This window comes from Salvelinus namaycush, chromosome 10 (genome assembly GCF_016432855.1).
Source record: "Salvelinus namaycush isolate Seneca chromosome 10, SaNama_1.0, whole genome shotgun sequence".
Taxonomy (NCBI): domain Eukaryota; kingdom Metazoa; phylum Chordata; class Actinopteri; order Salmoniformes; family Salmonidae; genus Salvelinus; species Salvelinus namaycush.
The window spans coordinates 32750237-32767791 of record NC_052316.1 but is presented as its reverse complement, the minus strand read 5'-3'; the positions used below and the strand labels follow the sequence as shown (position 1 = coordinate 32767791).

At 44.4% G+C, this 17555-nt stretch overlaps 1 protein-coding gene across 1 annotated transcript in view; it reads left to right on the top strand.

Moving 5' to 3' along the window:
- LOC120054307 (transforming growth factor beta receptor type 3-like) overlaps window positions 1-17555 on the top strand; it is a 154798-nt gene that overhangs the window by 96117 nt on the left and 41126 nt on the right. The window contains exon 4 of the mRNA XM_039001721.1: window positions 15444-15627. Coding sequence (XP_038857649.1) covers window positions 15444-15627 — 184 coding nt within the window. The remainder of the gene's footprint in view (window positions 1-15443; window positions 15628-17555) is intronic.

Genomic DNA, 17555 nt, shown 5'->3' with positions numbered 1-17555 from the left:
AGGTTATACATACACTTATGTTTTGTTTGAAAATGTGCATATTTAGAGCTGAAATCAGTGGTTATCCATTATGCTAACGTAGCTTCTTTTTCCCAGAATGTGCGGATATTTCTATTAGACTCTCACCTATTCTGACCAAATAGCTATTCATAAACATTACAAAAAAATACATGTTGTATAGGAAATGATAGATACACTAGTTCTTAATGCAATCGCAGTGTTAGAATTCTAAAAATATCTTCATTATGACATAAGGCTTATGTTATAGCGAGAGAGTGGCCAAAACCTGGGCGCAAAACTACTAGTACACAGTTCGACAGATATATGAAACAGCATCACAAAATGGGTCCTACTTTTGGTGATCTTCCATCAGAATGTTGGACAAGGGGTCCTTTGTCCAGAACAGTCGTTGTTTGGATTTAGAACATCGTTTTTCCCTCTTGAATTAGCAAGCACACTGGCCAAGTGGCGCGAAGCTCTCCTTTCTGAACAAAGGCACACAACGCAACACGCCTAACGTCCCGAATAAATTTCAAAAATCGAATAAAACTATATTGAAAAAACATACTTTACGATGATATTGTCACATGTATCAAATAAAATCAAAGCCGGAGATAGTAGTCGCCTATAACGACAGCTATTCAGAAGGCAAATCCAGGACCAACTTCGCGCCTTCCTGAAAACATGAAATGGGTGACACGTCATTCCAAGAGGACGTATTCCATCTCAGACCAAGATAAACACTCAATTTCTTCTCTCACTGCATCTTGACATCCAGGGGAAGGTGTATGACGTGCATGTATACTAATAGGTATCATGCCCATTTATAGGCAGGACCCAGAAGAGAGCATCGATTTCAGATTTTCCACTTCCTGGTCAGGAAGTTTGTGCCAAATGAGTTCTGTTTCACTCACAGATATAATTCAAACGGTTTTAGAAACTAGAGTGTTTTCTATCCAATAGTAATAATAATATGCATATTGTACGAGCAAGAATTGAGTACGAGGCCGTTTAAATTGGGCACGTTTTTCCCCCAAAGTGACAACAGCGCCCTCTGTCCTCATCAGGTTAACACTATAGCATTCTGCAAGAATGGCATTCATACTCCATATTATTTCCAGATGTGGTGGTTGTGTTCTCATTGCATGCAAAACATCCTACCATGAAAACCAGAGCCCATACAGATGCATGGGCACGCCCACATGAATGCACACACAACACACACATTCATGCACGAACACACACAAACACACACTCATTGACGCACACCACACACGCACAGGGTCTTTCAAAAATATATTAAGCCATCTTTATTTTGATCACTGAGAGCTGAGCTTCAGCAATAAAGCCACAACCTAACTCCTTTACTGCTAAAACATTTTCCATTTATAACAGATACTTAGCCTGATATCCGACCTTCGGCAGTGAAAAGACCTTGGTCTCCTTCGGCAATGAGAAGAGCGAGATCTCCGTCATCACCTCTGTTGAGTGGGATTACTGTGGTCATGTGAAGCTACCTAGCTGACGTGCTAACATCCATCCACTTTGAGCAGAGAAACCATTATATAGCCATATCACAGACCAGACCTGGGTTCAAACACTATTTGAAATCATTTCAAATACATCAGCTGGGCTTGATTGAGTTTGCCAGGCACAATGGAACCAATAGAATAGGTGCAAAAGTGAAAACCCTTCCCATCTGTCCCACCAGGCAGGCGAAGGCAAATGCTAAAATTATTTGAAATGGTATTTGAACCCAGGTCTACAACAGACCCATCTGTCTTAACCACAGACTCAGGTTTCACTCGGACACCCCTAGTGAATACATCACACAGCATACATACCAGGCTCCCTTTTTAATTAGTTATTTCCTGTACTAAGTGGAAATATTTCCATGTCAGATTGACGTAGTTTATTCAGATGAATGTGCATCCAGGCTGCTTCTGTTTTTAGAGCTGTAATTCTACATGCAGTTAGAGCCAGCCTTCTCGGGGGCTGTGTCCCAAATGGAAACATATTCCCTATACGTAGTGTGGGCTCTGATCAAAAGTAGTACACTATCTGGGAATAAGTTGTCATTTGGGATGCGGTCTCGGAGGGAGCCATTAGCAGGTCAACAGAGTCTCCTCATCAGACATATAACAGCTGACAACAGTCATGAAGCCCAGCCCACAGCCTACAGTACAGTACTAGGCTTTATGCTGTAGTGTATCTAACGTGTATATCTTACACTGTTACCCCAGGAAATCTTAAGTCTTATTACATACAGCCGGGAGGAACTATTGGAGCAACGTCAACTAACCAACATTACGACCAGGAATACGACTTTCCCGAAGCGGATCCTCTGTTTGGACCACCACCCAGGACAATGGATCGGATCCCAGTAGGCGACCCAGAACAACGGCGCCGCAGAAGGAGCGGTCTTCTGGTCAGGCTCCGTAGACGGGCACACCGCCCACCGCTCCCGAGTATACTACTCGCCAATGTCCAGTCTCTTGACAACAAGGTAGACGAAGTTCGAGCAAAAGTTGCCTTCCAGAGAGACATCAGAGACTGTAACATTCTTTGTTTCACGGAAACATGGCTCACCCGGGATACGTTATCAGAGTCGGTAAAGCCACCCGGTTTCTTCATGCATCGCGCCGACAGAAACAAACATCTCTCTGGTAAGAAGAAGGGAGGGGATGTATGCCTTATGATTAACGAGTCGTGGTGTGATCATAACAACATACAGGAACTCAAGTCCTTTTGTTCACCTGACTTAGAATTCCTTACGATCAAATGCCGACCGCATTATCTACCAAGAGGATTCTCTTCAATTATAATCACAGCAGTGTATATCCCCCAATCAGACACTGGAAACCAGTTTACATAGAGGAAATGGAGACCTGCATTTATTGTAGCTGGAGATTTTAACAAGGCTAATCTGAAAACAAGGCTCCCTAAATTTTATCAGCATATTGAATGCGCGACCCGGGCTGGCAACACCCTGGATCATTGCTACTCTAATTTCCGCGACGCATACAAAGCCCTCCCTCGCCCTTCTTTCGGCAAACCTGACCACGACTCCATTTTGTTGCTCCTAGCCTATAGACAGAAACTAAAACAGGAAATGCCCGTGCTCAGGTCTGTTCAACGCTGGTCTGACCACTCGGATTCCACGCTTCAAGATTGCTTCGATCACGTGGGCTGGGTTATGTTCCGGATAGCATCGGACAATAACATTGATGTATACGCTGATTCGGTGAGTGAGTTTATTAGCAAGTGCATCGGTGATGTGGTACCCACGGTGACCATTAAATCCTTCTCCAACCAGAAATCGTGGATTGATGGCAGCATTCACGCAAAACTGAAAGTGCAAACCACTGCTTTTAATCATGGCAAGGCGACCAGAAACATGACCGAATACAAACAGTGTAGCTATTCCCTCTGCAAGGCAATCAAACAAGCTAAGCGTCAGTATAGAGACAAAGTAGAGTTGCAATTCAACAGCTCAGACACGAGATGTATGTGGCAGAGTCTACAGTCAATCAAGGATAAAAACAAAAGAAAACCAGCCCTGTTGCGGACACTGATGTCTTGCTCCCAGACAAACTAAACAACTTCTTTGCTCGCTTTGAGGACAATACAGTGCCACTGACACGGCCCGCTACCAAAACCTGCGGGTTCTCCTTCACCGCAGCCAACGTGAATAAAACATTTAAACGTGTTAACCCTGGCAAGGTTGCCGGCCCAGATGGCATCCCTAGCCGCGTCCTCAGAGCATGCGCAGACCAGCTGGCTGGTGTGTTTTCGGACATATTCAATCAATCCTTATCCCAGCTTGCTGCTCCCACATGCTTCAAGAGGGCCACCATTGTTCCTGTTCTCAAGAAAGCTAAGGCAACTGAGCTAAATGACTATCGCCCTGTAGCACTCACTTCCGTCATCATGAAGTGCTTTGAGAGACTAGTCAAGGATCATATCACCTCCACCCTACCTGACACCCTAGACCCACTCCAATTTGCTTACTGCCCCAATAGATCCACAGACGACGCAATCACAACCACACTGCCCTAACCCATCTGGACAAGAGGAATACCTATGTAAGAATGCTGTTCATCGACTACAGCTCAGCATTTAACACGATAGTACCATCCAAAATCGTCATCAAGCTCGAGACCCTGGGTCTCGACCCCGCCCTGTGCAACTGGGTCCTGGACTTTCTGACTGGCCAGTTGGTGAGGGTAGGAAACAACATCTCCACCCCGCTGATCCTCAACACTGTGGCCGCACAAGGGTGCGTTCTCAGCCCTCTCCTGTACTCCGTTTTCACCCATGACTGTGTGGCCATGCACGCCTCCAACTCAATCAAGTTTGCAGACGACACTACAGTGGTAGGCTTGATTACCAACAACGACGAGACGGCCTACAGGGAGGAGGTGAGGGCCCTCGGAGTGCGGTGTCAGGAAAATAACCTCACACTCAACGTCAACAAAACAAAGGAGATGATTGTGGACTTCAGGAAACAGCAGAGGGAGCACCCCCCCTATCCACATCGACAGGACAGTAGTGGAGAAGGCGGAAAGTTTTAAGTTCCTCGGCGTACACATCACGGACAAACTGAAATGGTCCATCCATACAGACCGTGTGGTGAAGGAGGCGCAACAGCGCCTCTTCAACCTCAGGAGGCTGAAGAAATTTGGCTTGTCACCAAAAACTCACAAACTTTTACAGATGCACAATCGAGAGCATCCTGTCGGGCTGTATCACCTCCTGGTACGGCAACTGCTCTGCCCACAACCGTAAGGCTCTCCAGAGGATAGTGAGGTCTGCACAACGCATCACCGGGGGCAAACCTCCTGCCCTCCAGGACACCTACACCACCCGATGTCACAGGAAGGCCAAAACGATCATCAAGGACAACCACCCGAGCCACTGCCTGTTCACCCCGCTATCATCCAGAAGGCGAGGTCAGTACAGGTGCATCAAAGCTGGGACCGAGAGACTGAAAAACAGTTTGTATCTCAAGGCCATCAGACTGTTAAACAGTCATCACTAACATTGAGTTGCGTCTGCCAACATACAGACTCAATCTCTAGCCACTTTAATAATGAATAATTGGATTTAATAAATGTATCACTAGTTACTTAAACAATGCCACTTTATATAATGTTTACATACCCTACATTACTCATCTCATATGTATATACTGTACTCTATACCATCTACTGCATCTTGCCTATGCTGTTCGGCCATCGCTCATCCATATATTTATATGTACATATTCTTAATCATTCATTTACACTTGTGGGTTTAAGGTAGTTGTTGTGAAATTGTTAGATTACTTATTAGATATTACTGCACGGTCGGAACTAGAAGCACAAGCATTTCGCAACACTCGCATTAACATCTGCTAACCATGATTTGATTTGTTAGACATGGGATCTGACATGGGGCCCTGTGCCTGCTTTCCCACTGTGAAGAGGGAAGGGGATAGGACTCCTCCCTGGTGACAGTTTTACTGTTCAGGGATACTTTAATGTACCCTCAGTATCATATATTCACATAAACAGATTTTGTAATTTTCATCTAAATAGTTTGTGAGATTTTCTTAATGGCCCTGGCAAGCTACACATATACACGTGAGTCATATGTGAGTCCTATTCAGACACATTCACTCTAACAGTGAAGTGACTGTACCAGATTAGCTGTCTGTCTGTGGAGTGCCACTCTGGTCCTTAGCTTTGGCAAAGTAAGGTAAGTGTTGGGTTGTGTGTTTGAGTGACAGCTCCAGGCCCTCTGGCTGTGCGCAGATCGAGTTGCCTTGTACATCCTATCTGTCAGCCTGTCTGCACTTAGCCATAACCAGATTCCCAGGAGCCTCTGCTCGCCTCAGGTTCAGGTTAGCTCCACCGGGACGCCTCGTTAACATGCCACCATGGAACCCAGACACACAATGACTGGACAACGAGACGGGACAGGGTGAAATAAAGGATGTACACCCACTCTTCCTGTCGGTGCTTCACTCTGCCTGTTTGTCCTGTAGGAGGATGTGGATGAGAAAGGTTTCTCCTCCTCCTCTATCACACTGCATGCAGCCACATCTCCCCTGCTTAAAGCACCATCCTCATGACTAGAGCCACACTTGCCTCATCATACTCTCACTGGTCTGACTGTCTGTCTGACACAAACACTATGACACTGTGAGGGCTGAGCTAGTGGAAACAGACAGTGCCAAGTCCAGCTAGCAGCTTCCAGAGAGTTGGAGAGAAGGTACTGTGTGGTGGATATATGGAGTAACAGAGACAATAGTAACACCTCGACCCAGACCTTCTTTACGCTGTTCCCCCATTAGAGAGCTTGTTTCCTGGGGCTAATGGGCCATGCATCAGCCCTGCTACACACACACACACACTTGATCAGCCCTGAATTAGCTCTGCCAAGACCTTGTTTCCTGGTCCCCCATTCTAGGGTCCACAGACAGACACGGATGGGCCCTGGAACCGTTGCAGTTTAGCCCTGCTCTGTCTGGTAAACACACTGTTGCTGTTGGCCCACTGCACCCTCCTAACATCCAGCCTTTAAAAATCCAGACATTCTGTTGGTAAACATGCTCCGCAACACTCCCTGTCAATCAGAAGTACTGAGTAATGAAAGAATACCAATTCTAACATGAAATGAAAGATGGACACAGCAAATCAAGCCAATGTAATTTCAGGAGGGGACAATTACAATCCGAAAGAGGGCATGTTTCCATGGTGGTGTTATCGTGCCTCTTTGTTTGACTAGTTTGATCTGAAACACATCTCTGTTCTCTCTGGCCTTTTGATGAAGCAACATTGTAAAGTTTAGCTGTTGGAATGTGCTCTTTCTGTGTTTGCCAAGTCTTCGTCGTTTTCCCTCTCTTTTTTTATTACATTATTTGAACTTGGTGTGTGAATTGATTAATGACGCTGGAGGAGATGGCTGCCATTTACGGGCTCGTAACCAATTGTGCTATTGTGTGTGTTTTTTCCACGTTATGTGTAACTTATTCTCTTATGACCGAAAATAGCTTCTGGATATCAGAACAGCGATTACTCACCTCGTACTGAACAAAGATTTTTTCTTTAATGAGCTGGATGCGAAGGATTTACTTCAGACACCGGACAAGGCCCAAATCCCCGTAATTCGCATGAAGAAGAGACAGAGATATAGGGGTCATAGGTCAGGGTGCCTTGTAAGAATCAGACGGCGCGTGGGTAATCTACTATCAGTCCTATTAGCCAACATGCAATCATTGGATAATAAACTGGATGAGCTCCGATTTAAGCCTATCCTACCAACGGGACATTAAAAACTGTAATATCTTATGTTTCACTGAGTTGTGGCTGAACGGCGACATGGATAACATACAGCTGGCTGGGTTCTCTGTGCATCGGCAAGACAAGGGGTGGTGGTCTGTGTCTATTTGTCAACAGCTGGTGCACGAAATCTAATATTAATGAAGTCTTGAGGTTTTGCTTGCCTGAGGTAGAGTATCTCATGATAAGCTGTAGACCACACTATTTACTATTTTTCATCTATACTTTTCGTAGCTGTCTATTTACCACCACAAACCGATGCTGGCACTAAGACCACACTCAACAAGCTTTATAAGACCATAAGCAAACAAGACAATGCTCATGCAGAGGCGGCGCTCCTAGTGGCCGGGGACTTTAATGCAGGCAAACTTAAATCCATTTTACCTCATTTCTACCAGCATGTTACATGTGCAACAAGAGGGAAAAAAAACTATAGACCACCTTTACTCCACACACAGAGATGCATACAAAGCTCTCCCTCGCCCTCCATTTGGCAAATCTGAGCATAACTCTATCCTCCTGATTCCTATTGACAAGTAACAACTAAAGCACGAAGTACCAATACATACGGAAGTGGTCAGATGACACAGATGCTAAACTACAGGACTGTTTTTCTAGCACAGACTGGAATATGTTCCGGGATTATTCCGATGGCATTGAGGAGTACACCACATCAGTCACTGGCTTCATCAATAAGTGCATCGATGATGTCGTCCCCACAGTGACCGTAAGTACATACCCCAACCAGAAGCCATGGATTACAGGCAACATCCGCACTGAGCTAAAGGGTAGAGCTGCCAATTTCAAGGGGCGGGACTCTGACCCGGAAGCTATTTAGAAATCCCACTATGCCTTCCTACGAACCATCAAACAGGCAAAGCGTCAATACAGGACTAAGATTGAATCCTACTACACCGGCTCCAATGCTCGCCGAATGTGGCAGGGCTTGCAAACTATTACAGACTACAAAGGGTAGCACAGCTGTGAGCTGCTCAGTGACACAAGCCTACCAGACGAGCTAAATTACTTCTATGCATGCATCGAGGCATGCAACACATTCTCACATAGGTATTCCTCTTGTCCAGATGGGTTAGGGCAGTGTGCAGTGTGGTTGCGATTGCGTCGTCTGTGGACCTATTGGGGCGGTAAGCAAATTGGAGTGGGTCTAGGGTGTCAGGTAGGGTGGAGGTGATATGGTCCTTGACTAGTCTCTCAAAGCACTTCATGATGACGGAAGTGAGTGCTACGGGGCGGTAGTCGTTTAGCTCCGTTACCTTAGCTTTCTTGGGAACAGGAACAATGGTGGCCCTCTTGAAGCATGTGGGAACAGCAGACTGGGATAAGGATTGATTGAATATGTCCTTAAACACACCAGCCAGCTGGTCTGCGCATGCTCTGAGGACGCGGCTGGGAATGCCGTCTGGGCCTGCAGCCTTGCGAGGGTTAACACGTTTAAATGTTTTACTCACCTCGGCTGCAGTGAAGGAGAGCCCGCAGGTTTTGGTAGCGGGCCGTGTCAGTGGCACTGTATTGTCCTCAATGTGAGCAAAAAAGTTATTTAGTCTGTCTGGGAGCAAGACGCTCTGGATAATAACGTCTGCTAAATGACTTAAATGTAAATGTAAGACATCCTGGTCCGCGAAGGGGCTGGTTTTCTTTTTGTAATCCGTGATTGACTGTAGACCCTGCCACATACCTCTTGTGTTTGAGCTGTTGAATTGCGACTCTACTTTGTCTCTATACTAGCACTTAGCTTGTTTGATTGCCTTGCGGAGGGAATAGCTACACTGTTTGTATTCGGTCATGTTTCCGGTCACCTTGCCCTGGTTAAAAGCAGTGGTTTGCGCTTTCAGTTTCACGCGAATGCTGCCATCAATCCACGGTTTCTGGTTTGGGAATGTTTTAATCGTTGCTGTGGGTATTACGTCGCTGATGCACTTTCTAATGAACTCGCTCACTGAATCAGCGTATTCGTCAATGTTGTTGTTGGACGCAATGCGGAACATATCCCAATCCACGTGATCGAAGCAGTCTTGAAGCGTGGAATCAGATTGGTCGGACCAGCGTTGAACAGACCTGAGCGCTGGAGCTTCTTGTTTTAGTTTCTGTTTGTAGGCTGGAAGCAACAAAATGGAGTCGTGGTCAGCTTTTCCGAAAGGAGGGCGGGGGCGGGCCTTATATGCGTCACGGAAGTTAGAATAACAATGATCCAGGGTTTTACCAGCCCTGGTAGCACAATCGATATGCTGATAGAATTTAGGGAGTTTTGTTTTCAGATTAGCCTTGTTAAAATCCCCAGCTACGATGAATGCAGCCTCAGGGTGTGTGGTTTCCAGTTTACATAGAGTCAGATAAAGTTTGTTCAGGGCCATCGACGTGTCTGCTTGGGGGGGAATATATACAGCTGTGATTATAATCGAAGAGAATTCCCTTGGTAGATAATGCGGTCAACATTTGATTGTGAGGAATTCTAAGTCAGGTGAACAGAATGACTTGTTCCTGTATGTTGTTATGATCACACCACGTCTCGTTGATCATAAGGCATACCCCCCCCGCCCCTCTTCTTACCAGAAAGATGTTTGTTTCTGTCGGCGCGATGCGTGAAGAAACCAGCTGGCTGCACCGACTCCGTTAGCGTCTCTCGAGTGAGCCATGTTTCCGTGAAGCAAAGAACGTTACAGTCTCTGTCTCTCTGGAATGCTACCCTTGCTCGGATTTCATCAACCTTGTTGTCAAGAGACTGGACATTGGCGAGTAGTATGCTAGGGAGTGGAGCGCGATGTGCCCGTCTCCGAAGCCTGACCAGAAGACCGCTTCGTTTGCCCCTTTTACGGCGTCGTCGCCGGCTGGGATCAGATCCATTGTACTGGGTGGAAGTAAAACACAGGATCCGCTTCGGGAGAGTCATATTCCTGGTCGTAATGATAGTGAGTTGACGTTGCTCTTATATTCAGTAGTTCCTCCCGACTGTATGTAATGAAACCTAAGATTACCTGGGGTACCAATGTAAGAAATAACACGTAAAAAAACAAAATACTGCATAGTTTCATAGGAACGCGAGGCGGCCATCTCTATCGGCGCCTGACTTCCCTGCCACCTACACACACGATATGACAGCTTGTAAGTAAGCATTTCACTGTAAGGTCTACACATGTTGTATTCGGCGAGTGTGACAAATAAAATTTAAATCTATCTTTTTCCTTTTTGTCTCTCTCTCGCTCTCTCACTCTCTATACAAAGGGCTTTATTGGCATGGGAAATATGTTTACATTGCCAAAGCAAGTGAAATAAATAATAAACAGAAGTGAAATAAACAATCAAAAATGAACAGTAAACATTATACTCACAAGTTTCAAAGGAATAGACACATTTCAAATGTCATTATGGCTATGTACAGTGTTATGATGTGCAAATCTCGCTCTGTCTTGTTCTCGCTCTCTTTTCTCTACTCATCTATCTTTCTATGTCTCTGTCTTTCTTTCTCTGTATCTCTTTCTTTCATCTCGCTCGCTCGCTCGATCTATGTGATTGTTAATTGGAACCATGGCCAGCCCAATATTGGCTTTGATGCAGAGACAGATGGTGTTGTTTTCTACACAACAGCTCTCCCTGCCAGTACACACACACACACACACACACACACACACACACACCAGGAGTTTGATTAGCTATCCTGGAGCCAGTCTTGAGAGAGCAGATCAAATCACCCACAAAAGCATTTATCATATTTCTATAATCTGCATTAGAGCACGCTCCTATTATCTCACATCCTCTCTCTGTCTCTCCAAACAGACATGGTGTTTTCTCAGCTTGTGCTTTACTGTGGGTGTTGCTTAGTATTTCTTAGGTAGTAGGATTGCAGCACTCTGATAATTAATATAAAACATTTGGCATGGCGTCTCTCCTCTCCCCTCATCACGACTGGCACATAGTAATATGTAGACTCACACACATAGGCAGAGAGGTCAGGAAACCAACTACAGGCAAATATGCTTTTAAAACGCCACAGACCATGCAGGGTACTGGGCAGCATGCACATGTTATTGTTGGGTTTTAAACTTTGCGGAGAGAAGCAACGGACCAATGTTACAGTAAGCAGGCTTAGCTCTCTATGGCTGTTAGGTAGACTTCAGTGGATTGTTGACAAATCTCTTTGAAAGTATGGGTAATATTTAATTGTCACATTGCATGTTCTGCTGAACAGTTGAGGATGCCAAATGCTTTTTCAACAGATATGACCCTTCTAATTGTGTTATACATATGGAAATTAGTCTAGCCCGCTTGCCAGAGGCTAGTATTTTTCATATTGGGCTTGTAGAAAATGTTCCAGACTAGAGTTCCATCCCTGGTTATACTCAAGTAACCTTATATTTGGCTTTGAACTGCCCAAGAACTCCTCATTGGAGATTAGCTCCATGCTCAGTTAGGTAGAATGAGGTAAACTTTTGGCTTTGCAAAGTTCCACGGCGCTCACCTCTGAGTGCAGACCTGAGCTGATTCCAGACCTACAGAAAGACAGACACAGGCCGTGCTTGGGTGCGTTAGGTGTTAAGTCATATGATACAGCGAGCCCAGGACTAAGCTAGTCTGTCTGTCTGTCTGGGTCTGTTTGTGAGCAGAGGACATATAAACAACAATGATTTATGTGTTCAGGGATACATTTTAGGAATAAGGCCCTTTCTCTCTCTGCACATTTAGTCATATTTTCTTCTCTTTTCAGGGAGAATGGGGTGATAAGAAGCACAAGGCAACGAGTAGTGTACATGCCTATGACAGTAGGAACAATATCATAGACAAAAATGTATGTTCTGTGTATTGTATGAATCATTGAGTTAATCGTCCCATTGTGTCAGTCATTGATGTCTATGCATATAGCACTACGTTGAAGCATTGTTGATAAAAAATTAAGAATAGCATTGCTTTTACATTTTCAAGCAGTTCTCATGCAAGTGCTGGCTTCACAGTTTATGTGTTCTTGTAAAAGTGGATGCTAGTGGCAATTACTTTCTTCAAACTTTCAAGTCTTTGATAAAAACATTACTCATATATTTCTTTTTTTTTTATCTCAAAAGCCCTCATCTCTCTCTCTCTTTCTCTCTCTCTCTCTCCCTCAGCTAACTGGTCGAGTCCCAAAGTGGGTCTCTCTGAGTCTCTTCTTTCATATTATTGAGGTTTCAAATCACCCTGCAAAGGCCTGGAGCTAATTTGGGTTTTCAGGCTTCCCCCTCTAATTCTTTCAGACTAATTAGTCATGTTTCCACAATTAAATTGATAAACTCTGCTGAGCTTGGGAAGGTTTCCCAAAGTAAACCCCTTCCTCCTCCTCCTCCTCTTCATCTTCCCCCTCTTCCTCCTTGCTCAGCGTTCCTCCATTGCTCTATTTCACATTTGATAGCGTAGGTGAGGCAGTCAGGTAACGGCACGGTGCTCCATCTTTCTCCACTTAAGTGTTCCTTTCCTTCCTGCCATAGTCTTAGTAAACGTGTTTGCTAAAAATAAATATCTACGTAGCGGTGAATTCTTCGACAGTGTCCGTCTCCCTGGTTTTGGAATGTATTATCTGTGGTGACAATGCCAGGAACATAGAGAGGAGAGGCAGGGGTCAGGCAGATGTTGCACATAGTGTTGGCTAGTGTTTGTGTACGTGCGTGTGTGTGTTTGGGGGGAATGGAGAACCTCTCTGTCTGGAGCTCCAAATACCCAACAGAGATAATGTGACTAATTTTCACACAAACAAATGGACACTATGATCTGAAAAATTAACCAACGTTGCAGTAGATTCTTGTGTTTTTTTTTTTTTCCTCTCCCCCCTCTTTGGAAAATTCCTATTAACCAAAATATGGGGAAGGCAACAAAGTGTTAATGATCCTATATGTCCACCTACAGTTTAGGGAAATGGTCCATTCAGCACTACGCTCTATCAGTTTAGTGTTATGAGTTAATGTTTTCATTTGGCCTGCCAGGCAGCACGCTGTCAGCTGCCCCCCACTTTACATTGGAGGCCTTGGTATTAAGAATGACAAGTATGGAAATATAATGAGGTAGTCTATCTAGACCAGACTGTGTGTTGGGGCTGCCGACTGGCCTGGGATGCTCAGCCCTGCTCACAGTTGTACTACAGTCAATAGTAGGTTTTTCAGCTCATGTGAATGTTTGTCCCTCTGAAATGAAGCATATGGGTCGAGGTCCATTAAGAACCAAAGGGGTGGTCTCTACTTCTCTCTCTTTCTTTGCTCCCTGTTCTATGCACATGCACACACACACTCACACATGCCAAGCTCAGCCAAGTTTCTCTCTTTCCCTCCATCCCTTCTTCAATCCCTCCTTCCCTTTCTGCCAGAAGACAAACCAGAATTTCATTGTGGGCTCAGGGCTCCACTCACATTCTCTTCTTTTTTTCACTCTGCATATTACAGCTGGGTTTTGTGCTCTCACACTTTTTTACCTACCTAGGCTTAGGCTGAGTCGCATTGTATCATCCCACTCTCAGCCGGCTCTAATATGGCAAAATGATCTACTTTGAGATGATCCCCAATGGCAATGCCAAACAAACATACTGCATTGATAAAAGTTATCTCTTTATTTTGTACCTCTGAGTTATTGTGTGTGTGTGAGCATGCATACACAGACACGCGCATCTTGCATATGTGTTACCTATGATGAAGACAGATAAGTGTTTGTGCATATGTGATCACGTGCGTGTGTGTGTGTGTGTGTATCTGCTAGCTACATTCATGACAAACAGCTCCATACTACTCCAGCTGTTTGCTGCCATTTTGAAAAATCCCTGCACACTGCTTACGCACAATAACAGGTTATATAAACAGTAGAAACCAGACACCTTATTGTGCAAGGGGACCTTGTGTGAAAATAAGGAGAGGACTTTGCGAGAGGTCTTAAAATAATGAATGGGGATGGAGTGTGAAAGATGTGTTTGCGCAAAGTTTAGATGGAAGTTTTAACTTTGGAAAGGTCTGCTCATCTCTTTTTCTGTTTACCTCTAGGCAGGCCTTTATTTTTATTGTCTCAAATTTTTATTTTCCCAAAAAGTGGATGAACATATCAATACAGAATTGAGTTTTATGTGCATATCTTTATCAATGAAGAAGTCGTTGTGAGTGAAAGTCTTAAACTAACTGCATGAGCCCAATAGAAAATACAGCTTCTGAACAGTAAATCACAGCTACCTTTTTGTAGCTTACCATTTTATGTCCTCAGTAACTCTATACATGTATTTCCTTCAGTAGCTGAAATGGAGACTGCTAAAAGTAATCAAACGTTATTTGATGTAGATTAGACTATCAAAAATCATGCCTATGATATTAAATCAATGCTTATTGCTCTCTGGACTAGATATACCGATACTGTAAATCCCCACACCATATTACTGTTCCTATGGTATCTCTGTGTTTCTTCACCCTAGGTCCATGATGCTTTAGGTAGTCTCTTAATGCCGGTTTCCCACACACTGATTAAGCCTTAGTCTCTCTAGACAGCTGGGTTGCCTCCCACAATTTTCAAATGTTCCAGCTAGGGTCGGGTTTTTTCGACACTAATTAAGCCTTGTTCTAGACTAAAAATAATTTCCAATGGAGGTTCTCCATTGAGCTTGCTTTTTAGTCCAGGACTAGGTTTTATCTGTGGCTGGGAAACCGGGCCAGTGTCATACAGAAACCTACTGTATCAGTCATTCTGTGGAATCCTTACCTTCAGCTCTTTTCTCTCACTGGCAAAGTGATGTCCCTCTGTGGTTCCTTTAGCCCTGAGACAAGGCTGTAGACTCCTATAACTGACTACGAGTCTTATTACACCTACTGTAATGCCATAGCAGCCTACAGCCATGTCTTGGGGCTATGTCTTCTGATGTACAGTGTCTGTCTGTAACCTCATTGTGTCTCTCAACCCTCCAGCTATCTGAAACCTCAGTGGTCCAATTCCCTGTGTTTTGTGTAGCGCTGATGCATAGCTGTAGACTCCTACAGTATGACTCCTAACACACTACAGCCATGTCTCAGGGCTATGTCTCTTGATGAAAAGTGTACTGATGTCTGTCTGTAAAGCCATGGTGTGTCTCTTACTGACTTGTCTATAACATTGTTGTATCTCTCCTTCCTCCAGGTATCTGGGGGATCTGATGTCCACTTCCCTCCAGGGAACTTCTCCCTCCACTGTCATGTTCAGAAGGAGGTACTTCCCCATGGCAACGAGCACCTCCTCAACTGGGCCACCAAGAAGTACAGAGCCGTTACCTCCTTCTCCGAACTCAAGATTGCCCTGGACATCTACATCAAAGTGGGAGAAGGTGTGTTTTACTGTTAGAGGGACAGTTTGGAAAAAGGTGGTACCTAGAACCATAAAGGGTTCTTTGGCTGTCCTTTCTGTAGGATAACCATTGGTTTCAGGTGAAACCATACATCACAGTTGGAGAAGGTGTGCCACATTCTCGTTTAGAATGCCTGGGGAAACTTTTACACCTAATTTCACTAACTGTATATTTTCTTTGCCTTGTGACAGGCCTTTTCTTCCCCACTAAACCTTAATTAAGGGGTTCCTACTCAGTCAGTAATTTTTAATGGAGGCCATTGACAGTCCTGGGATATACTGGACCCTGGAGTAGCAGAGCGAACACTCTCTGTTTTCTGACTCCTCAGTTCCACTAGCCAACCTTCAGGTGCACATAGACTTGACCAGCTGCACATAGACTTTCTTTATTTTGTAATCTGGCCCCTTGCTTTCCTTGCTTGTCACTTTTCTTATTTGACCATGAGCCCAGAGTCCGTGGAGTGAGGAAGAAGTGACTGATGGAAATGCGTAGTAGGTTTGTGAGGGATCGCTGCTCTAATTTCTAGCTTGTGTGTAGGCCTGCTGCCAGATTTGAGGCCTGATAGACTAGTCCTGTGCACTCTGAGAAAAAGAGAGAAGTGGCAGAGTTGTACCGAAGTTGATGAAACAAGAACAAAATCTGTAGACTGAAGAGATCAAACATGGGACTGTTTCTTGCTATTCAAGTCTTCAAGCAGGTTTAGTCAAATACACGAGAGGGATCTATTTATCATATCTCCTACTTAACTCCTCAAGCTGCTGTTAAGTAAGATGATAGGGGCCTTGCTCCTCAACTTGTGTCTATAGGAAGATCTCTTCTGAGCAGCAAAGTTTGTATTAAACTAAACTGTTGAAGGCATTAATGGGTTTAGGGAATGTGAGATGTTCCTTGATAACTATGAGCTGTAAGTGGAAAAAACTGTGAAGAGGTGTCTTGAGCAAAGGCAGACTGTGGGGGCCTCATCTCCTCTCCACCAGTCAGTAGAGTTACTGTAGTAGGGAGGCTGGCTGTTGGAAGTCCAGGGCTCCTCCAGGGATGTTGTGTGATTGATCCATTGAAGCCATGCTTCACTCCTTCCTTCACTGTTTCACTCCCCACCGGTCCTTTGTAAACCGAACCGACAGCACGTTCAACTTCATCCTACATCAACATCCAGATAGATAGGAGACCTTTTAACGACTATCTTTCAATGCAAGACAATACCACAGTTACTGCCAGGAGTGGAGTGGAGTAATGGCTCCATTATGCATTACAGCATTATGTCAAAATCAAATTCTATTGGTCGCGTACACATATTTAGCAGATGTTATTTCGGGTGTAGCAAAATGCTTGTGTTCCTAGCTCCAACAGTGCAGTAATATCTAACAATTCGAAAACAATACACACATCTGAAAGTAAAGTAATGGAATTAAGAAATATAGAAATATTAGGACTCCGATATTGCTCATCTTAATATTTATATATTTTTTAATTCAATTATTTACATTTTAGATTTGTGTATTGTTATATACACTGCTCAAAAAAATAAAGGGAACACTTAAACAACACAATGTAACTCCAAGTCAATCACACTTCTGTGAAATCAAACTGTCCACTTAGGAAGCAACACTGATTGACAATAAATTTCACATGCTGTTGTGCAAATGGAATAGACAAAAGGTGGAAATTATAGGCAATTAGCAAGACACCCCCAATAAAGGAGTGGTTCTGCAGGTGGTGACCACAGACCACTTCTCAGTTCCTATGCTTCCTGGCTGATGTTTTGGTCACTTTTGAATGCTGGCGGTGCTTTCACTCTAGTGGTAGCATGAGACGGAGTCTACAACCCACACAAGTGGCTCAGGTAGTGCAGCTCATCCAGGATGGCACATCAATGCGAGCTGTGGCAAGAAGGTTTGCTGTGTCTG